The 23227-nt window shown below is 38.6% G+C and overlaps 1 protein-coding gene across 6 annotated transcripts in view; it reads left to right on the forward strand.

Annotated features, from left to right (window-relative positions):
* Window positions 1–231: 231 nt before the first annotated feature.
* Window positions 232–23227, forward strand: part of REPS1 (RALBP1 associated Eps domain containing 1) — a 54405-nt gene continuing 31409 nt past the window's right edge. For 4 of the 6 annotated variants that reach the window (XM_026048180.1, XM_026048181.1, XM_026048182.1 and 1 more), the window contains exons 1-4: window positions 232–384; window positions 11094–11217; window positions 15200–15396; window positions 21955–22108. In XM_026048180.1, coding sequence (XP_025903965.1) covers window positions 232–384; window positions 11094–11217; window positions 15200–15396; window positions 21955–22108 — 628 coding nt within the window. The remainder of the gene's footprint in view (window positions 385–11093; window positions 11218–15199; window positions 15397–21954; window positions 22109–23227) is intronic. The other 2 variants (XM_026048183.1, XM_026048184.1) reach the window with 1 other exon arrangement.

The raw sequence follows: 23227 nt of genomic DNA on the forward strand, positions 1-23227 counted from the left end.
AACGTGTGAGCGGCCGCTAGCGCGCGGCCGTTGGCTGGGCGCGCGGCGGCGGCCTCCTCCTCCTCCTCCTCCTCCTCCTCCTCCTCCTCCTCCTGGTCCCTCTCCCCGCCGCGCCGGGCCGGGCCGAGCCGAGCGGCTCGCGCTCTCCCCCGCCCCCGGCTGCCGGGCGCCGCCGTTGGCCGCGGGGCGGAGGCGGCGGCGGCGGGAGCGCGGCGCCGCGCGCCGTGTAAGATGGAGGGCCTGACGCTGAGCGAGGCGGAGCAGCGCTACTACTGCGACCTCTTCTCCTACTGCGACACCGAGAGCACCAAGAAGGTGGCGTCCAACGGGCGCGTCCTGGAGCTCTTCCGCGCCGCGCAGCTGCCCAACGACGTGGTCATGCAGGTAGGCGCGGCGGGACGGCGGCCTCGGCCCCGCCGCAGCCCCTCGCGCTGGGAGCCCCCAGCGCGGGCCGGGCCGGGGCCGGGCAGGGCTGAGCCGGCCGGGCGGAGGGAGGGGAGGGCGCGGGGCAGCGCGGGCCGCGCCGCGAGGCCGGGCCGGGCCCGCGCGGGAGCGTGTCCCGCTCGCCCCGCGCCGCTGGAGCCCCCGGGAGCTCCGGGGAGGTGGGCACGGCGCGTCCTGCCGGCGGGCGAAAGGCAGCGCGGAAGGAAACGCGGGGTTTTGCGCGCAGCTGAAGCGGAGCCGCTTCCATTATGTCGATTCCTTTGGGGGCATTCAGCCGGTGTTGGCTTACCTGTAGTCATCAAGGCACCTTCTAACAATGAGAAACGCAGTCTTAAGGTAGAGTTAGACCTGTGTTTGCAATATGTATGTGGAGAGTTTTACTGCTACTGGCCAGGTAACACGCAGAAGCCTTAATTGGGCTGCAAAGCTACCAATGCAGAAAACGAAAAGTCTACTCTGATRTGTGTCATGTAATTATTGAGGAAAYTATGCACAGGGAGCCATACTTAATCAGCAACAATTTGTAGTAATTGCTGTGTTTGGCAGTTTCCCCTTGTCAGCTTTCATGCCTMAAAGTTTGCCATGTTCTGAACTCCCCTGGAAAATGCTCTGGTAAACTGCATTTAGAAAAGCTTCTCAGTTATGTGTTTTTATGCTCTTTTTAGGTAAGCAGCCCTTCTAACAAAGTATGCACACTTCAGTAAACACACTTCAGTTTTCTGCAGCTTAGTACCAGATTTCAGGAGTATACTTATGCTTATCAACTGTTACTGATAATGTCTTCTAGGCCCATAAAAACAACTGTTAGCTAAAGGAGTTTAAGGTGTCTTCAGACACTTATTCCAACTTAATAGAAGAGGGGGATAGCTATCAGTGTTTTCCCTATGTTTGTTTTCTGTGCAGCTTTTCTAGATCACTGGTTAGTGCAAGAGCAAAAAGACTTGGTGATTTGGGTGCGAGTGGCCCCAGGCTTTATACCTATCTGTTGTGGGGAAGGTAAAATGCCTACTTGCAAAGTAAAGCAAATCTGAGGGAAAGAGAAACTGCTTGGGCATCATTCCATGAGTTCTAAATAAACTGTTAGCTCAAGAAGCCAACCTGGCTTATCACTGTAGTGATCTCACGGAAAACCTTGCAGTGAAAACAGCAAACAAGATGTTAGATTGCTTGAGGAATGAGACTGTAAATAATACAAAGAAAGTCAAAATCCCCTTAGCAGTTTGACCAATTTCAAATGTCTAATGCAACTAGTATTGGTCACCTGTGAAGTACTTGGTATTTGTGATTTTATTTTTTCTCACTTATAACTACCCAGTTGGGTTTTCTGAAGCTCCTGATTCTTGTAAGGAACCTGTTCCAACTCTTACATTTTCCTGAAATATAAATATGGTACTAGCTAGTCCTGTGAATATTGAATACTTTTGTAGGTGTGTTTAACTTAGTGCAAAAGGTGCTGTTACTCAAACAGGGGGACTCGAGTTCAACAGGACTGAATAGTCTGAAGGTCTACCAGTAAGCTTTTATCTTCAGCAGCACAGCTCTCTGAATACTTTTGAATAATTCAAGTTGATGCTGCTGGAGATGAAATGTGTGACTTGATTGCACTTCCAGATGCATAAATTGTTTCATTTGCAAACCTGTTGTTTGGGGACTGGATATGTCTAGAACTATCTGCAGGTAGTTACGTTTGTGTCACACTTCTGTCCAACAATAGAAGGTTTAACACACATGACTAATTTTCTTTTTCTTATTTCTTCCTCTAAGGAACACTTTCATCTGTGCAGTAAATGGAATATATGAAAATAACTGAAGCATTTAAGGTTGCTGTACACAAATCCTACACTGCCAAAGCARTAGAAGTCTGGAAATGAAAAGCTAAAAGGCTGTGCAATATAAATCTACCTAGGGATGCCCTTATCACTGCCACGGCAATAATGCCACAACCTCAGCTCCTCGCATGAGAAAGCCAGCCCTTCATTAACCTGTATTTCTGCCTATTTGTGCATATTCTTGAAGTTAGCATTGAGRCAGAAGATTTGCATAGAATAGTGAATGAAAGGATATGTGTTTGGGTAACAAGCCCGGCTGCTTCACAACAGCTGGGAGTTCTTAAGCTGCTGTCGGGGTGTGGTTTCACATGGCAGCTAAGTCAGTTGGTGGTCACTCTTGCTCGAGGAAGTGGTTCAGTTTCCCCCAGCCATGTGGTCCTGCTGCTGCTCTCCCTTGTGAAGGCACCAGTACTCTTTGGTACTGGGGTGTGCTGSTTTCAGGGGCTACGTGGGCAAAACATGAATCACAGACTATTTTTGATACATATGTGTGTATCCTTAGTGTTGGCACAAGAGGGAGGCAGGACTGCACAGCATGGGGGCCGTGTGGGGCTGCAGCAGCCCGGTTCCACGTGGCTGCAGTGGAAGCACCTCTGTCTTGCATTGTTATCTGACAAGAAAAAAAAATCTGTGCAAAATTAAACAATTGAATATACTGACTGGTACTTTTTGGTCTGCATGCAAGCTTCAGATACTGTGTAAATGCATGTGTTTACACACCTACTGAGACTTCAAGTATTAAATTTTCATTTTCTTAATTTAAAGTTAAAGCAAAAAATTTTAACTGATGAAAACATGTGGAGGGTCATATACCATAGAAGGATTGTGTGAATTCCTTTATTCATAGCTTKAGTGAATTGACAACTGTTAAAATCTTCATTTTAATTGCAACCAAATATGGAATCACAATCCTGATCCTAGCAAGAAATCTAATGCATAATTTCATTTATTTATAGTAAACAAGACTGATTTAAACTATCTGTGGAATAAAACTAGTTGCAATTTCTGYTTATAGTTTAATGCTCTTTTCTTGAATGTTCTTAAAATGTGTATGTAATAATTCTATTAAGACTGATACTTCAAGAACAAGTAATAAGTTGATACATAAGCTTAAATCTGTAGTTTCTCTTAGCCAGTAGCATGACACAATAGGTGTGATGCCGAGGCCCTCTCATTCATGCTGTGTATGCATGCCAGAAAGTTTTCTTTGAACTAGTTCTGGCCTGGTCCTACACACTGAATAGTAGAATGAATTCATTAGGGTGTGCTCCTAAAGTGCATCTTCTAATTTAGTGTCATAAAAAGAAATTTATTATTCCATAGTATAAACKGGATTAGAGAGGGTGTCAGGAAGCTTGCTTCAAAAGCACATTCCTGATAGGAACTAAAATACTAGCGTAGGCATACCCTTAAAGTCAGTTCTTGGTGCCTCTATTCTAAAACTGAAATTATTTGTAAAAACTGCAGTCAACCAAAGAAAAAAGTATTGTGAAATTCATTGTTTATGCCTTGAATTTTTCAATCCCCCTTTTCAAATATTATGTTTTGAGAAATGAAAATATTTGTGCCAAAAACTCTAATACTGTCTCTGTAGCGTTATTGTTAACGTGATTTAGGCACAGAAAAATTAATGAATTTGCACTGCTTGCCTTATGAAACCTCACAAGATGAGGATATGGTGCTGATATGAAATCAGTGTGTTGGCATTGTGTACTGCTTACCTGACTTTTTAGCATTAAACTTTGATGTGATGAATTGTGCAATTACAGTAARCTACTTCAGTTGCTAATATGCTTTTATTTAGTCCGTTAAAACCTATTTTCTAGTCCTTGTTTTGGTAGCGACTTTCAAGATTTTTTTTTTGGTTTCTTAGGGTCTCTATGCTCAGAGACAAGTTTTGATTTTTGTCATGTATATAAAAAGCTACTGCCACCATTTGTCTGCTTGGACCCTCTGTGAGAAGTTACTGCTTTCACAACAGGAGTTGTAAGACAGTGTGCATCTGTGATGCTGGTTGGTTGTTGTAAAGTCCAGACTTGACCGTGTATCCCTGCTGATCAGCTGCGGTTTCTAGATGGTGCGAAAGAGCAGTTCAGGCATGTTTTCTCCTCTGATCTTGGGCTGATAACTTTGGTGGACATGGGGAGCAGAGAGCAGCAATGGTAACTCCTGAGCTGCCAGAGGTTATCTGTGAGCCTGCAGTGCTCCTCATGAAGGGTTCTGTGGTGCTGCAGCTTAAGGGATAGCCTTCCAAATACCTGTAGTATTTATTGAATACGAAAGAATGTTGCTTGTGATTTCTTTTAGTTATCAGGTGATTTGTTTAATATGTTGTTTGGTTTCCTTTTGCTAATAGTGGTTGTGATAGATTACACCTAATTTCAATTCAATAGATACTTGTATTTATTAAGTCCTAGGGACAACATGGGAAAACAGAGTAGCAGATTCTCAATTTAAAATATTGATTATTTGAGTTGTTGTTGAAGTCCGGATTTACAGAGAAATGGGGCTAAGGAAATAAACATTTCTTTGTAGTGATTTTATTGCTGCAATTAAAGTTTCAATCTTTCCTTCAGAAAGACTACCTGCTTATCAAATCACTCAAATKCACTAAATGCCACCTGAGAATAGAAGCTGAGCTAGATCATGTTTAGCATTACCTGTGTGGTGGGGACATGCGGAAGAGTCAGCCTAGTTCTGATTAATATCTTTTCAGGATTGATGTGGTATAAATTTCCTATATAAATTTCATGCCTTTCAAGTATTTGAATCTGGACTATTTGAAAAAATATATAGCACTGCTCCCAACACACACACACACACACAGGCATACGCTGTGTAAAGWGCTTTCCTTTCCCAGTGATGACCTTTACTTGATCTGCACAGAAGTCCAATATTTTTAATCACTTTTTGTGTATTCAGATCCTAGCTTGGACCAACTCCCCTCCCCCCCAATATAGTTGGGGTTAAAGCTTACAAATTTTATGCGTGTCATTTAAAAAAAAATAGTGTGTATTTCTTCTGGGGGATATTAATAAGTTTACTRTTATGGTATTCTTCCAGTATGGTAATGTATAATTACAATTAGTATTTTAAGGTTTGTATATTGTTGTATCTCAGCAGCATTTATTCGGAGAATAATCACATTGGTTTTTTTGAAGCAAAGGCAGGAGGTTAATGGCAAACTTAGTATTGTAGATAAGGCCCATTAGGCTTGTATTTGTGCCTAGTTGATTTCTCAAATGTAATTGTTTTTGGGCTTTTGAAATTGACCCAAAATTCCTACTGTACAAGGTTTATATGGTCAGTAATCCCTTCATAATTGCAGATGCCAACAGAGTGCAGCTATTTACTAGTAGCAAGGCTCAGTGTTGTTTGAAAAGTATTTTTTTAATGTCCTGTCAGAGGATTAATACTCATTATGATKTGGTTGCGTAGAATTGAAAAGTCTTTTCAGAGGTCCCAGAGTCCTTTGTGTTAAATGGCGCTGCCAGTTATTGTCTAAAATTAAAAAAAACTACTGATTTCCCTCTCCTGTAAAWTTTTTTTATTAGCTTTTTGAGCACTTTCCTAACCGTCTATGAATAATTGCACCTACCATGCACTGTGAGAGAAATTCCATATACGTGTACCTTTCTAATTACTGTGTTGCAACCACCTGGAAATATGTGACTTCAATTTGGGAAAGGAAAAGGTATCGTGGGTAAGAGGGCTCCATTCARCATCCCTCTAGTTCTGCTGCCATTCATCTTGTGCAAAGTTAGCTGTCATTACTGAATCTTTCCCCAGTGTTTCTAAGGAGCCTTTATTTGAGTGAAGGTTAAAATACTTCTTATGGGGTTGTGAGTACTCTTGAGATGATGTCCTATTCGGTTACCTGTGTTGTGTCACTTCTGCCACTCTCGAATGTCACACCCATAGCATGGGGAAGTTTGACTCGAGTATTTGTATAGAGCTGATCATCAAAGCTGATCAGCAGGGCTTTCTCCTATCGATACTTTAGCAATCCACTTCCACTGTGGATGGCATTCTCATTAATGAATTGCTGCGTAATAGATACAAAAATAACATTATCAATATATTCTTCATTTTAAATTCTGAATCAATTAATTTGTGGTCAATTTCTATTAGGTAGTCTGAAACTGACTATATAGACTTGTAATTTTTTAGCGCTTTTGAAGAATAACTCATATTTTGAAGAATAACTCATATTGAATATATTTCTTTTCATTAAAAAAATAGTGCTAATAGGTCTAACAAAAATGGAGACTCGTGTGATAAATGTTGAACAACACCTATATACGTTGTCTGTTTAATTCAGCTTAATTTAAGTCTATCAGGTATAGCAAGACTAAAGTGTACACTTGTCTTTGCAACTCTGGGGCATATTTTGCATAGTATTCCTGATAATTCTGTTTAAGCATTGAAAAAAAAAAAACATTTTCACTGATCGAGCACTGAAACAGGTTGTAGTCCCCATTCTTGGCAGCATTTAAAGACTGACTAGACATGGTTCTGTGCAACCTGCTCTCCAGCTCATCCTGCCTTGAGCAGGGAAGCTAGAGGTCCCTTCCACCCTCTGCTGTTCTTCAACTCTGTGCAGGTGGCTTTGGGTTTGTAACTGAGACAAGAGCTCACACCGACGATACAAAATGAAGATTCATGCCGAGTCGCAGGAGGCCTACTAAAACACCTCAAATTAAGAATGCTTGTAAAAAYGAGACAAAACTTTTTATTCAGTTCAGCTTCTTTCTGTCTTAATATACCATATATATTTTTGTGTGTTTATAGATATGAAATACTTATATATTTTTGTGAATAGTAGACTTGTGCTAGTAGTTCAGATGTAATGATAATGAATAAGGTCACTGTAGAACCTTCTGTCTTTTCCCCTTTSCCCACTACCTGTGTTACCACTGCTGGCCTTCAAAAGGAAAAAGTTAGTAGTTTAATACCTACCTACCTACAAGCATATGAATGAAAAATACCTTTCCTGAAGGTTGCACATGTGTCTGTATGTTGCTTTCTTTATTGTTTCATTACTGAAGAAGCCTCTGAGCTTTGTTGCTGTCCTTTTGCATGCACAGTGTTCACAGGTCATAGGCTGCCTTGTGGAAATGTGTGATATTCTAGTAATCTTTCCAAGAGAAGTTTAAATTCTGAAAAATGCATTTCACTGTGTTTCATGGAGAGAAAGAGGGAAAAAGAAAAAAGAAAGTTTGTTCTGCTTAAGGTTCTTAGGTCTTTTAGATCTTTCGCAAAACCAAGTCTCCATGAACTTCTTATCAGAAACCTGTGTTTTGATATTGGAATACCACTTCCTATRTGTCTGCTTTGCACTAAGTCCTAGTAGAATTGTTACTGTGTCCTTGCAGTATGGTGATGTTAATGTACAGTTTTGTATTCTGTGTTTTTGCCCTGATCTTTGCATCAGCAGCAAGCAGTTCTGGAGCTATCACCACTGGATGGCTTAGTTGCAGCAGTGTGCCCTGAAGATGTTCCCAGCTAAGGAGATGTAAACAGCTATGGAGGATTGTCACTTGAAGATAACACTACATTCCTTAACGAGTTTAAAGAAATTCCTTATCTTCTCTATCTCATCTRGGGAGATGAAGGTGGTAAACAAATCTCAAAGAAGCAGTCCCAATTTTTTTATCTTGTCTCTATCGCTTATTTACATCATCCTTCACAGAGGTTATAGATAGGCTATTTGAGGTATATTCAGACTGTYGGTCCACAAAGGGGAGGGTTCTCTAGATCTTTGCATTTTAGGGATTTTACTCATCCTTTGGTTGTCTTTCTGATAGTATTATATGCTGCTTTTGAAATAGAGTTAGTTCATGTATGGGTGGATTTTGCAGCTACTTRTTCAACAGCATAAGGACATTCCTTRTGATTARCTGTTTTTCTGTATCCATGCCTTTTTCCTTTTCTTGATTCTTAAAACCCCTTGTTTTTCAACATTTGTCTTTCCTTTGGATCTGTGTTTGTTATTTATCATGCTTATCTGCCATAATAGCCTGGTTGTTAATCCACTATTTAACAAGCTACTTATTAGCCTCAGAAATGACAATTTTTAACTCTGTGCTGACTTGGAAATTACCCAGGGCCATTACTGCCTGATGGTTGCATGGGCCCTGGGTAGCAGTGTCGCTGCTTCCAGTTGTAAAGAGTTTTCCAGAGGCTGCTCAGTTATTCATCTGTCGGTGATAGACCACTGGATCTACAAACTTTTCCTGTTTTATRTGTCTGAGGATACTCCTCAGTCTTCCAGGAAACAGTGCTCTAAAGAAAGGCATTGCTCTTGTCATTATCCTGATGATGACTGTTAGCTGTCTGTTGAATCGCCAGTGCTTTACTGCTCATACTTAATAGTCATTACTTTCAATTAGGGCAGTTTATTTCAGATGCTGGTGCCTCAAAGTTTATCATTGGAGTTCTCTCTTTTCTTGGACTTTTACTTGTTCTTTGAATGGCCTAATCTTTCTAGTGTGACTAGACGCAGATGTTTTGGTTTCCTTTTAACTAGTGAATTTAAGAAAAATGCCCTGCTATACTCTTATTTTTGTTCCAGACATCATGCTATAGAAATAATATAGAAGGGAAAACCAATTAATCCAGGTGCTGTAAGACAACATAGGCAGTATAATGTAGATATAGCCAGGTGATTTAATGAGGTTACCATCTGTTTAGCAGGATTTGAGTGCTGAGCACAGTCCTAGGCTTGCTGGTCTTTTGGGGGCTCCTTTGGACATAAGTGTTTGTCAGCATTCAGCACCTTCCTGTGTCAAGTTTCACAACAACTTATTTTGATGGACTGCTAGAATTAGGCAGGTCGCCAGTTTTAAGAAAGTCAGAGGACTTGAAGAGCTTGTTATAGGCTCATTGAATTTGGAAGGGACCATCTAGTGCAACTTCCTGATTCAAAAGAACTAGCACTTAGTTCACAGGTTGTTCCCTGTGTGGACAGCCTATTTCAGTGCTCARTCAACCTCATAGTGACACCAGCACCATGTCTACTTTATGTGCAGTTCAAACCTTCCCTGCTAGATATGCCAAATTGGTTAATTAAAATAAAACCAAACTTAAAAAAAAATCTGAATAAAACTACATACACACAATTTTTTTCTCATCTACAACAGATGCATAAAACTTTCCATAGTAGGCTCTGTATTACTAGGATTTTTGAAGCAATAGTTTGCACCTCTTCTGTGGCAAATTCAGTGCCTAGTGCCTGAAGTAGTGTCTACAAGTATTTATTTTAAACCTCAAAAGAACTATGAGAAGAACAGGATATGGATAGAAAGCTTGTAAAGGTATTTAAATACCTATGGGCAATTCCTTTGCATTCTTATTCTTACATTTTTTTTTGCTCCTGATGGCTCTGACTTTAGGAAATGACAAAACATATGTACACCATTTAAAAGTACAGGGAGGATATATAAATTTCGGCTCACTGCTACTCCAAGTAGAATTTTATAGTTTGAATTGACTTGATTTTTGCAGTACGAAGAATGTTGAGAATATTTAAACATCAGTGGTATATGTGTAAGATATTGAAAATGTGCAGCTTTATTTWAAAAAGTTCATCTTTTGTGCTGTTCTATTTTGTACACAATATTTTAATAAAAGAAAAAACAATAGTGGAATAAGTTGCTGACATGAGTGTTTTACTGCTGACCTAGGTCATTGAGATCAGTGTCCAGCCTTCTGGCCCCTAGAGTAATTAAAAAGGTCTGAATTCGATTTGAAAATAATTAAAATGATTTTGTAATTGCCACAGCAAAATAATAGAGAAGCTGGGAGTGTTCAAAGCAACTACTAATGGTGTCTCCACCTTGCTSTAGTGGCTGTGCCCTGCCTTGCCTTCTCTTTCCGCCTTCCCCCAACTTGAGCATCTTAGAAAAAGCAGGGTGAACGTTTCAAAATTCATAGCAAAGTCCTCTTTTCAGTTATACAAAATACCCGCAGAGAAAAGGGAATAACTTGGTTCTCTGTCAACATCGCTGTTCCCAGTTACATTTCTTAATTGAACTAGAGCATCTGTGAGACCTTAAAGTTCTGTATTGTCAGTCAGTCCCGAAATGTGTGTATGTGGGAGGGATGCTTGTGTGYGTTCTGAATACGTGGTTTATAGGACTATTGTACAAGTTGGAAGCTATGAGCTACAGTAAGCCTGTGTCRGAGGAGACTGCCAGGTACTCTTTGCAGTTGTCCAGGGTTTTCCCTTTTTATAAGCTCTTACCTCTCTATTGAAATCTCTTCCAGGAGAGGTTTTTGGGCAGAAGCAAGTCTCTAACATGCTTGGTAACACGCTGTTCACATTCATCTTAGATTTGGTTTAAAATCCTCRTCTTTGTTTTTGGAGTGCATCTGACGTAATAGCATTTTAGCAATGCTGAGTACTCTTGAAATAGATGGAAAAACAAAGACATTAGAGCTACTAATAGAGCAGTTCATTAAAGATCTAGAATGTTTATTGGAAAGAGCACCGTGATCCCAGTCTCTGTTCCATCTCGCATTGTATCTCTGTAAAACCTAGATGAAAGAAGAGATGGATAATTAGGAAAGCCTCAGGTTCTTGGTTTGCTGTTTTTAATCAGGAGTGCCTGAGCCTTGTCCTTGTCCCTTTGGCCCTTGTCACTAATATTTAGAGACTGGATTTGGGGTATAGAGTTGTTATTGAAAGATTATATTAAATGCTCATGTTCTTTATACAAGCTGTGCTGATATAAAATGTACTAAATTGTTTCCATACAGCAGTTAGCATTTTAACTTTCTTCATAGAAGAAACACTCTTTTTCTTTTTTTTTTTTGCAGATTATGGAGCTGTGTGGTGCAACAAGGCTTGGCTATTTTGGAAGAAGTCAGTTCTACATTGCTTTGAAACTTGTTGCTGTGGCCCAATCCGGTCTCCCTCTAAGAGTGGAAAGTTTAAATACAGGTACATTAAAGGATGGAGGGAGGGGGCAATTAAGTCACCAAGCCGAATTACTGTAGTTACCTCAAAGATTATGAATAGAGCAAGCTTTTTAATTATTGGAGTCTTCTTACATTTGTCATGTTGTTACTTTAAAAAAAGAAAAAAAAATTGAAAGTAAATGAGAATGAGGGTGGATGCTTTTTCCACATACCAGATGAAATGCCTTACTCTACTGAGAAGGAGATAAGCAGTGTGCTCATCGTGGGAGCAAATGGGTAAATATGACTGGCTGGGGTAGGTATGAGCTCTTGCTGAGATTGCCATGTGATAATATTTTTTGGTGATGTGTGCCTTCAGTAGAAGTAGTAAAAGCACTAATTTGATTTTGAAGGAAGACAAATGCCATGTTATCAAGGTTTTGCAGGTACAGAATTTACTGAGACTTAATTGGTGCAAATGAGGTTATCTTTTCCAGAGCTGCTGTACATTCCTATGTTATACACGTGGCTTAGGTATTACCATTTTCTCTCTTCTTAGTCCAAATAGGGAGATTAGTGTTTTAAGATTAACATTTTTCTAGAGAAAAACCTGACTTGCAAAAGGTCTTTCCTTAAATGGTCTGTTACCAGCCAAAATAGCTGTGGTCCTGATTTGAAAGACCGTAGTGGAGACAGTGAAACAGGAACAGAAGCTGGCTCTAGGAGAAGGGCTCAGGAGAGCTCAAAGGGGGTTGATTCTAGGCTCTACCGAGTCTGCTGGTTTGCTGTTGCATAAGTGGAGCCCTGTTCACGTTGCTCTGTGGAATGAAAGGAGGTTTTAAAAGACTGAGTAGTGAATTTTAGCAACAAGYGTACAATTCTCAGCTTAGAGGTATCTCTGGAGCACAGCTTTGCATCAGGGTGACTTCTCTGGTAGTGTGGTGGGGGTTTTTTGTTTGTTTTTTTTGTTTTTTTGAAAGGCATGTTGTGATAGGATCTAAATATGCTGGCAAATAAAGATAGGAGTCTTTATGTATAAAGGATGAAGATTGAATGGAGTTAGTAAGGAGATTTTGTTAAACCTCAAATTTGATAATCTGAAGTAACACACAAAGCTATTAAAGATCAAGAAATTGTTTGCTACAACTTTGCTTCTACAAGCAATAGAAGCAAAAGAAGCTTGGCTCCATGGTTTCTGTAGCTTTTTGGAAATATGTATGGCTTTATCCAGTACTTTTCTAGTATTCAAGTTCCTTGCTAACAAGCCACCAAATAAGCATGAGTTCTATGCCTAATTTTCCTACTGAGTGTTCCCAAGATCTAAAATATAAGTGTAGTAGAAAGTTCTGGACTTCACTAGTTGAAAAAGGGACCTTCGGCTCAATATTTTATTGAACTGAAACTTGATAATAGCACCAATTATGGAATTGCTCATCAAATATCCACTGAAGGACTGAAAGGACTGAAATTGGTATACGTAATTTTATTGAGATTTTTACATGATTCGTTTGTTTTTAATTTAATTAACTGGGGTGAGGCTTTCTAATTAAAAATAAATCGGTTGTATTTTTTAGAAGGTATTTGAAGGAAAGAATTAAAATGAAGTTTTGTAACTTAATTCTAAAATTAAAAGAAACTATTGTAAATTAGCCACTGGAACTTGCATAATATAATGCATTCTCTTGATTCATGAAAATGTTAGAATACTTTAATGGCTTCTAGGCTTCTAGGAATAATTTTCTCTGCTAGTTCCAAACTTACCAAATACAAGTATAATTGACAGAACATTTATTTTTACCGTAACTGTTTATAGCTTTGGCTGTCTGTTGCTTTAGTTGCAGTAGTTCCAAACCTGTTGCCGAAGCTCCTGCTTCTAGAATGATTCAAGTGCTGTTGTAGCAGCTGCTAAAAAGCTAAAATAGGGCATGGTTAAAAATTCACAAAACGATTCTGAGCTTGGGTTACATTCCTTGGTGAACTGGCACCCACAGACTAGCTCTGAGAGATCTGGAAGAGGAACTGGAAGAGGAACCCAAAACTAACTTGCACTTGCTTTTCAAAGTATCATACTTAACAGGAGTTAAAGCTTATATTTTGGGTCATCTACTTTTTCTCTCTACAGTCTGTGCATACTTCTTACTCAGTGATTGTCTTGTTGTGCACTCTCTTATCCTTAGATTTTTTTTCTGTCTTTGTGTCTCTTTGTTTTGCTTTTTGGTTGCCTATGTTTTCTTCAGGAAATGCAAAGCTTTCTTTATATGAATTGAATGGCTACAGTCAAATTTTGGGTACTCGCTCCTTCCAACACAAATCTCAACAAATCTCTCAGTTGATTTAGGGGTTTTTGRATTAATAGTGGTATACTTAAAAACACTGACTTTAGTTATGGTGCTGCAAATGTCTAAATCTGTTCCTTTGCTGTCATAGAAAATTTTCTTTCCAGGAAGCTTTAAAAAACCCTAAAACACTAATAATCAGGTATTAATTCTGCCTGTTTCAGTGTAATGTTTATATTCTCCATATGGATTGTTTTGGTGGAAGAAAATGCTAAGAAGGAGGTGGGCATGAAAAGTACAGAGCATTTTCTGACTAGTTTCTGTTTAAGATCTTAATTTCATTCATAGACCTGCAAGTRTGTATGAAGAATTTTTGACTGTTATTTTTCAGCTGTTATTGGGAGAAGACAGAAATGGGGAGAGGTTAAAATGACATAGTTCAATGCCTGTGGTTTATAGACAATACAGTAAAATATAGTTTATTAAATTTAGTTAAATTTTATTTAAGTATACTTTGAGACCTTGAGTAGGATATTAGACTTGAGTAGAATATTTTGTTTGAGCCCTATTTTGTGAGATAGTTCTGAATTTCTCATACCAGAGCCTCCTGTTGGAGCACAGGCTGCCTGACTTCCCCTGTGCCCAGTGCCTGTTGCAGTGTATGAGAATCTCACTTGTATGCTAAGAACTTTCTCACTTTTTGTGAGTTCACTGTCAGTCACACAAATGACTTCCTTAGCACAACACRGTGAATAATGTGGAGGCGGAAAGGAGCATCTGGGTGATTCCCACCTGGTACGTAAGCACACTTAGCAAGTAGCCTGTGTCACCTGCTGCTTCCTTGCAGTGAAGGCAGTACAGCACACTGGATTAACTTAGTGAGAGGGGGTTAAATCAAGTCCTTACTGGAGTCTTTCAGTACAGGGTGCACAAAGGGTACTCTGGTTGTTATTACCAATTCAAATGAGACTCTAGAAATACAAATCAGTTTAATGATAAACTTTATTTAAATACACAACACTACATAATTACATAATATTGATAGTACCACTGACCTGGTTTTTGATATCAAAATTAATAGATATACAGGAGTCAACATGAGAAATTAATTTTCAACTCTGTTTTTATTTTGTGTGTGTGTTTGTGTGAAAAACAATTACATGCAAGCTGTAAAAATTTGCAATTTATTTTGGCAAGCAGTGGTCCTGTGAGAAAGTTGTGGTCAGGATTCAGAAAAATGGCAGGCATCTTGCAGCAAGACTTTGGAGTTTTATATAACCTCATTTATATGTCAGACAACACTGAACCAAGTTGCACAAAACTTAGGAAAAGGTTAATGTTAAATATACTGCAAGTATTTTGTTTTATATTTTTTAACTAATGAGCCATTCTGTATGAAGATATTAACACTCTAATTTTAGGTGTTTATTAGAAATGGTAGATTTTTTTGAAAAAAATCAATAAATGTTGGCAACATTTTTAAAAGATCAGATTATGCATCCTGTGGCAAGCAGGTAGAGTTGTGCAAAACTTTTAGGCTGATGGAGCTAGGTGAAGTCTTTGGGAAGCAGAATAATAAAATATTATGCTGAAAAGGTTGGTGGGGTTTTTTGTTGTTTTTTCCCCAGTTAGCAGATATTAGTTTGAATATGGCAGCAGTCTGTGTTTAAGACGTTTGTAAGATTTTAACTAGAAAGAAAACTATATTTTATTTAAACATTATCCTTATATTCTCTGTTTTTTTAACAGTTAAGGACCTCCCACTTCCCAGGTTTGTTGTGTCAAAGAATGAACAAGAGTCAAGACACACAGCCTTGTATTCTTCAGATGCTGATAACCCAGCTTCATATTCAGGTGTAATTCCTCCKCCACCTGGCAGGATACAAGTCAAAAAAGGCTCTGTGAGCCATGATGCAGTTCAGCAACGTACTTCAACAGATCAACAGGTAAATTACTTTAAAAGATTAACTGGAACTCCAAATTGCTACTTTCCTACATAGGTATCAGACTGGTAGTGTTTCTAAACTCTGTTTTTAATATAAAATCTTCAGACACACTCCTTACCACCATCCAGGTATTAATAGAGGAAGAATGCATATGCTTCAGAAAACACTTAAGGAGGAAGGGACTCATAGTGACTCTTTATTATTTGATCAGCAATTTAAGTAGGGAAGATGAGAATCATAATTTAACAAAGACAATAGTTCTCACATAGCTTTTCACTGTGCGCTAATAATGAGATAACTGAAAACTGAATCCCTTTTCTCACTAGTTCTTTCATCTTCAGCTTAAGGGGAATGAATGAAAACCAAAAAAGCCTTTATCTCTGAATATTATTCCTCCTAACTCTTTGTTCGAAAACTTTATTGCTTATTCACTTAAGATTTCCATTAGGAAATCTGTCAGTGCTTCCTATCAGAACGAGAACACTAAGTGCAAATGTTTTGTTGGGTACATGTGTCTTTGTGTAGCTGACTGTCCTGTTTTCTTCCTCATGGTGTGCCCTTTCCTGAGCTGTTTTATAATGAATCAAGAAACTTGCAAACATTCCTTAGTGTTTTGGGGAACGAAGGAACTCCTTTGAAAATATTTATCTCTCCAAGAACAGCCCAGGCTCTCTGAATATTGAAGAAAAAGCAAACTAGCAGATGCCACCTGTAGCAAGCACTACAGTGGCAAGTAAGCACTTCCACCATTTCCTCCCTCCCAAAACAGGAGGTGGGGACTGTAATGAACGGAGCATTGCTGAGAGATCGGAGGTTAATTTGTCATTATCCAGCTTGAGAGGTATCTGATGTTGCATGTCAGAAGTTCACGGGGAAACTGGCAGTCATGGACCTGCTTGTCCTGGCTCTGTAATATGAACCCTCAGAGATGACAATTTTTAATTTAGTTGAAGTAGGATTCTCCTGTCATGGTGTTCGATTTTGGTGACAGGTGTAGATTGATGCATGACTCCCTACTGTTGTAACCTCAAAATAACAAAAAATCTCTTGTTTGAGGTCCCTCAGGTTCTAGCAAAAGAAGCTATAGTTTCATAAAGACATAAATATATGCAAACTTCATTTTGCTGTCTTGGATGATGCAAGCAACCTGGTATTCCCCTACCATTGAACTCTTGCGAGGCTTTATCAAAATAAGAAAACTCTATGTACAAGTCACAYGTGTCCAACTCTAACCCAAAACCCAGGCTTGAAACAGATATAATAGGCAATGCGAGATTGAGCCCAGTTCTGCTAAGCTGCATTCATGGTCTCACAACATCAAGGAAGTGTAGTCTGATTTTGCACCTGGTTGTGAAACTGCATTTTTCTGTAGCTGATTCTTACATTTCTGAGTGTGTAATATATTCAAATCAATGAAGAGCAGCCTGCCCCTGTCTAATATTTCTTGTCTAGGATGTCATTTTTTTGGGTGACTAAGTTAGAAAGGGCTGAAGTCTAAGAGCAGCAAATTGCAACGTTTTCCTGTTTCCAGAATCTAAGTTATTCTGGTAGATTTTGTTCTTAGAGCTTGCCACSTTTATCTTAGATACATAATTGGGAAGTGTGGGCTGCCTTGTTTTTTTTTTAATATATCTTTAACAGGTTTTTTTCTTTGATAGTATACCTGCCACTTCAAAATGCACCAGTTTCCTATAATGCTGTAKCAGAAGTATTGTTTGTGTGAAATTGTAAAATATCATAACTTTAGTCTTAAAAAGCCTCTCTGTTCATGTACAGATTTTTATAAGTGAGATTTTTGTCAAGGTTAGGTTAATATATCATGATTTCAGCTAAGTCACAGAATTTCAGTTAAGGTGTTATGTACTGATATGTCCTAGTTAAAAGGATTTCTTTGTCGATGCCTTCCTTTGGCAGGTTTTGTCAATGAGCTTCAACAAGAGGCAGTTGGGGGATCATGAACCAGCAATCAGGTTGTGCCTCCGAAGAGTAACTGTAAATTAGATTATCTTTTAGGGCAAGCAAAAGCCAAATTTAGGAATGCTTTCTATTTCTTGCCATTTTTGGAATGACATTTGTTATTTATAGTGGGTTAGTATTACAGAAACACAGTGCCAACCAGATGTTTCTATGGGTTTTAGTAACTTCATTCAAGTTAGATGAGTGAAGTCATGCCCAGCTGTCACAGAGGCTGCAAGATTGATTGTGGGAGTCAAGTCAAATGATGCAAGGTGGCTGCACTTGGTAGAGGCTGCGTTGGCCGAGATAAAACCCACATTAGGTCATTCCCCAAGCGAGTCTTTCAGGAGAATTCTTAAAAGTTCCCTGCAGTCTCACAGTCCTTCTCATACAATCCAACTTTCTTCCTCTAGTTCATTTTTTCCCCCTCCTTAAATTCTTGTATTAATCTCAACATTGTTRGATTTAATTTGAAGGGCACCACACTGAAATTTTCTCAAATTCAGCTCAACTGTAGTGCTGTTCCRTTGTCTAGAAAATTATGAAAATAATACCAACCAATTTAAGTAAACTTACCCATGCTGTGGGTTATCCCTTTTCCATTTATTTCTATATTTTCAGTTATTTTTCTTCAAAGGTTAGTCAAAAACTTTTCATGCTGCTAAAGGCAGAATAACCAGGTTACAGTTGGCTGAAACACCCACCCATGTCTAAAAATATGTGGCTTCACATAGAGAAATGAATACYGAACCTTGGACTGCTTTGCTCTTCAGTATGAATGATAATTAACTGTGAAAACCATGGGTGCTGCAATCCGATGGCCATCTCTAGTATAACCTTCCTTTTCATGGTGGATCTATTCCCTGACTCTTAGGCAGGCTGTGTGGTATCAGGACCTGGATCCCAGCACCCTTAGAGCTCCTCTTTGGCTACCGTGTCTGGCTTTGTTGTCCCTGGACTTGAGTTTAGGAAGCCTGAGCTGTGAGACCCAGGACAAGGTGTCTGAACTCATTTGGCTCCCATGCGCTTGTGGTTCCTTCCTGAGGCTGGGGTCTCCCCRTCTGCTCTCATGCACCTTGCAGTGCCTGGCACCAGTTTGACTGACCCTCACCAAGGGTCTCCTTTTGAACCCCCTGTTAGGATTAACATGGTAGTATTAGTAACTCCTTGTCAGTCCAGTAAAGTCCAAGTTCCAGTTACTTTATAGTGTCTTAGTTCAGTAACTCTAGCTTAACAAAACAACTTTACCATTTTTAATATCTTTTAATCAAGAGCTGTTACTTGATATTTTTAATGCATTCTTAGGATACATCACAAGGATATATCCTTAGTACTTCAGTTATTGAAAGATGTTCTCAGAAGTTTACTTTAAAATGCAAACAACCTGATTTGCTTTTAAGATTGATACAAATTAGGAAGATGTGTATTTAGATGTTACTTTTCCCCTTTACATTATTGAAGCACACTTTGATAGCAATTGAAGCTATTTTTATTAAACTTTGGTTGGAATTTAGAATCCAGTGTTCTAAATGTGTTCATAGAATCACATTAAAACTGCTAAAACAGTTTATCAAGTCAAGTTTAATAGTAGTCAGCTTAATCATATATTAACTGTCGTTAGTTGTTTGGTGCCAGATATTTGGTCAATTATCAAATAAATGCAGGTGGCCAGTAAAATTGTCAGGGTTCCCGGAGAGATTAGGGGGGTAAGGTCTGTTGAAATCCATGKAATTCAAAATTGATCAGTTAATCATTAACATGAACTGGCAAAAGTGACTTTAAATTTGTAGTAGGTATTAACTAATAGGAATTTCAAAGCATTTAGGTGCCTTAATAGCGTTAGAAAATCTGATCACAGATATTTCAGACTTTCAAAACAATGAATAAGCTGAAAGTGAACATTCAAATTTTCACAACTATTAAAAACAATCTCAGTTTGGAGAGAGGTGATTCAAATGAACCTACTGCTTCTGTTCTCTAAAAATTGAAATGCAAAATTAAAGTAGAAATTATTGTTCAACAACATATTTTAGACATCAATATATTAAAATGAGCTTATCCACTTCAAAGACAGTTAGAAGGGATAAATTAACATTCTTTATATAATTACAACCTGAACTCCTTACTCATGTCTACATTTGAGTCAACATTGCTGGTAGAGTCTTGCCTCAGGCTTTTTTGACCTGAGTCGTCCTTTCTTTGCGTTTGCATTGACCTACATGTATTTTGACAAAGGCACCTCATGTTTTTTCTCTTTCAGTTTTACCTTGGGGAGACTCTTAGAAGCTTCTCATAAGCTTGACCAGTGAATGCTGATGTGGGAGTGGGATTGTGTAGGGGAAAGATGGTGCCAAAATAATATCATCTTACATTGATTTGAACTGTTTTTGGAGTATCTGTCTCACAGTGAAGATAAAGCTGAAGATTTTACCCATTTATCTTATCAAAACTTTCTGCTATCAGAATTAGTTGCATGGTTTTTTATGTTTTATTTTGGAGTCTGTAAGTGAAGGCACTAGAAAATGTGGGAAATCTGTAAATGTGTTCTGAATTCAGATCTAACACTGACTGGGACTTTGAAAAGCAAAATATTGATCACGTTTCTTGTGCTTCTCATGTTTTGACTTTTTTCTCTGCTTTTTTTATGTGCTTTAATGAATTATGTACAAAGTAAATGTTAAGGAGAAAAAAAATGACATTGAGRAAACTGTTAACTGTTTACACCTGGGGTGAATATGGGGTAAAATGTTAGACACTTACCGCATAGTGTCGTCTGTCAGATGGCGTAGGGCAAAGCTGCTTCGTGCGGGCCCTGTGTCAGAGTTTAAATGTTCACATGCAGCCGCTAAAAGCAGCGAGYGGTCTCTTCTAGGTAGGTTACCGTGCGCTTGTCTGCTTCAGGGCTTCTTCTGTCTCCCCCTGGACCAGTTAATTCACCAGATCAAGGATACGGGAATAAACAAACAATGGTTTTGCCCCAGCATAGCAGCCCCTGATTTACTCGTGGTATTTTGCCTAAAAAACTCAAATGTCCATCATACCTTGTCTGGGGGAGAAAAAAATATTCAAGCAGCAGCTTTTGTGGGAGTTGTTATGCATCATGTTGGCACTCCTGTACCTGTTGCACTGTGCTCTAAGTGGCCAAAACTGCTCAACCTCAGTTATAGTGTACAGGCTGCAAGTAATATTCTAGATACTGTGATGTCTTTTCCTCATTCTCCCATGTGCCCGTAAGGATAAGAATATAAAATATTATCTGAAATATTTTTCTTCTAATGTAAGATGCTAAGAGGCATCTTCCTGATGCAAGCTGCATATGGGTGGGCAACTCCAGCAAAACGTGATCTGTTAGAAGTATTGTAGAAAAATGATGACTTTAATTGTCTGATCCTTGAATTAAATGTTAATTAGTAGTAGTATTAGTCTTAATAAATTTTTGAAAATACACTTACGGAGTTGATCTGTGCCTTGTGGGTGAACTGAAAAGGAAAATGAAGGTTATGATTGTTAGTGCCCCTGCTCAGTCACTGGAGAAGCAAACAGACCTTTTTTGTCTAGCACTGAAATAATTTTGAGATTTTCACYTTTGTTTTTACTTTTAGTAAACTTGGAGCTTGAGCTTTGCCTTCTTRGTGCACTTGTTTTTACAGGTGATTTAAATTTAAACTAGAAGATCTGTCAGAGTAGTGAGAAAGATGCTTTTTACAATATAAATTTTTTTGTTGTTTTTATTACTCTTTTCTCTTCTCTGGATATGTTCAAGATTCTGAGCCTCGCTTGGATGCAGTCCTGTGCCACGTGCTGTAGGTGACCCTGTGTGTGCAGGGGGCTTGAACTAGATGATCTCCAAAGGTCCCTACCAACCTCAACCATTCTATGATTTTATTGTATCTTCCTGTGAAATGCAATAAACTGGTAATCTAGAGTTCTAGTAAGAACTGATTTCAGATAGGAATTATACCAGTAATTCTATTCTGCTTGTTCAGAGAGGATGGAGTATGAGATTAAAAAGAAAAAAAAAATCTTGAGCATTAATTGTAATAGAAGTATTTTATAATTTGTACAGTAGCAAAATATATTCTAGATGGAGTATTCTATATTCTATTCCCTGAAAAAAATCCCATCTATTTGTTTAAAAATTTGAGAACAGTCTATTGATTTTAGAAGTGCTTAATTCTGCTGTTTTTATGAAAGTAACTGTGATTGTATATGGTATGGTGAATGCTAGGGGTGATAATAGATTCTACAGTAAGTAWTTTTTTTCCCTTTGAGACCTGGGTTCAAATGTAGCTTTTATCACAAGTGAAAGTAAGGCTTGTAATCATCTACTTTGCTTTATAGCAAAGACATTTTACTGAACATCATTGCTGTCTTAATGCTGAATTCAAGAATGTGTTAGATTAAGTTTTTCRAATTTGCTCCGTGTCAATCGCATTGTATTTGATGTTGTCCTCCTGTTTTCCTATTTTGGTAGAACCTTTGCCTTCCCCCCCACCCTAAAAGAATTAACCATATTGGATGGTTGTTCTTAATGGTGTCAGAAAGGCTTTTATGTGTTTAGTTACCCAGTACAAAACTTAAAAGGTTCCTTTGTTTTATTAGGAGTCCACATCTCCAGTTGTATCACCACAGCAGTCCCCACCAACCTCTCCACATACATGGAGGAAGCACAACCGCCATCCCAGCGGAGGGAATAATGAACGACCTCTTGCTGGACCTGGGCCTTTTTGGGCTCCATTTAGTGAAGCACAACCAGGTATAAATGTCTTCTGTTCTGCTTCAGCTGGTAACCCAAAGTTGTGGAACTCTTCAGTCAATACAGTAGCAACAGAGCCTAGGGCGATTATATCTCCCTATTTTTCGAACRTGGGAGTTTTGTTGCTGATTCAAGTGTTTGTGTTGATTTGAGCAACATGGAATCTGTGCTGTCGTGTGTGGCAAATCCATTTCTTAAGGTGATACTGGAAATGCCAAGAGTTTGGAGGGAGGGAGAGTATGAAAGTTTCCCAACAACAAGTTATGTTATAAAACTGACACCATGCTGAAATTCTGCAGGAACTACTGGTTCCCCAAAAAAGTGGAGATCTGAAAGAGAAAGATAAGATATTGTTTGCTTTAACTATGTTTCTGGTAGATCAGCTGAATTGTCAGAATGACTAATTCTTCCAGCTTTTTTTGTTAAGTTTATGTAAGCRTAACTGTAGCATCACTGTTTTATCTCTTGTGCTCAGACTAAGAGGCTTTCCACTGTAATGTGTCATATTTCAACAGGTTTGCTGTTACCTGCTAACCTATTAAATTTGGGACAGCAGAGCAATTCTAATTCAGCTTCCATTTTTTGAAGACACTACTAARTGTGTTGCGTTTTGTAGTTTCACACTGAACTGTGCATTGTTAATTTCAGTCTTGATGTTGCCAAATGAGTTCATTAAATTTCAGTAGATTTTGTTTTTCATAGTTACAGGCAATGATGGAGGATCAAACATTATGTTGTCAGACTTGGCTGAATCACTAGTTTTTAAGGAAATAAAACCTGTAAAACCTGTTGCACGGGCACTTAGGCATGAAATGAAAATTGTATGGAAAGGATTCTACCTCTTTTCAGAGTATTGCTTGCTAATTAATTTCTAATTAAAATGTACTGTTAATGATTTTTCAGCTTTCACTCTCTTGACCTTTTTCTTACATACTTAGTTCTCAAGAATCGTATTTTTTGTTTGCTGGAATACAAGTTTGGTAGCTGCTTTTCAACTTAAATCTTTCTAACTAGTGAAACCTAAAAAGGCTCCTAATTAGGAGTCTGCTCCTAATGAGTGAACTGCTCCACACTGTTTTTGTAAAACCAGAGTTATAATGCCATGTTAATGTTGCAGGG

Source organism: Nothoprocta perdicaria, unplaced genomic scaffold, assembly GCF_003342845.1.
Source record: "Nothoprocta perdicaria isolate Ctin4 unplaced genomic scaffold, notPer1 scaffold_52, whole genome shotgun sequence".
NCBI classification, from domain to species: domain Eukaryota; kingdom Metazoa; phylum Chordata; class Aves; order Tinamiformes; family Tinamidae; genus Nothoprocta; species Nothoprocta perdicaria.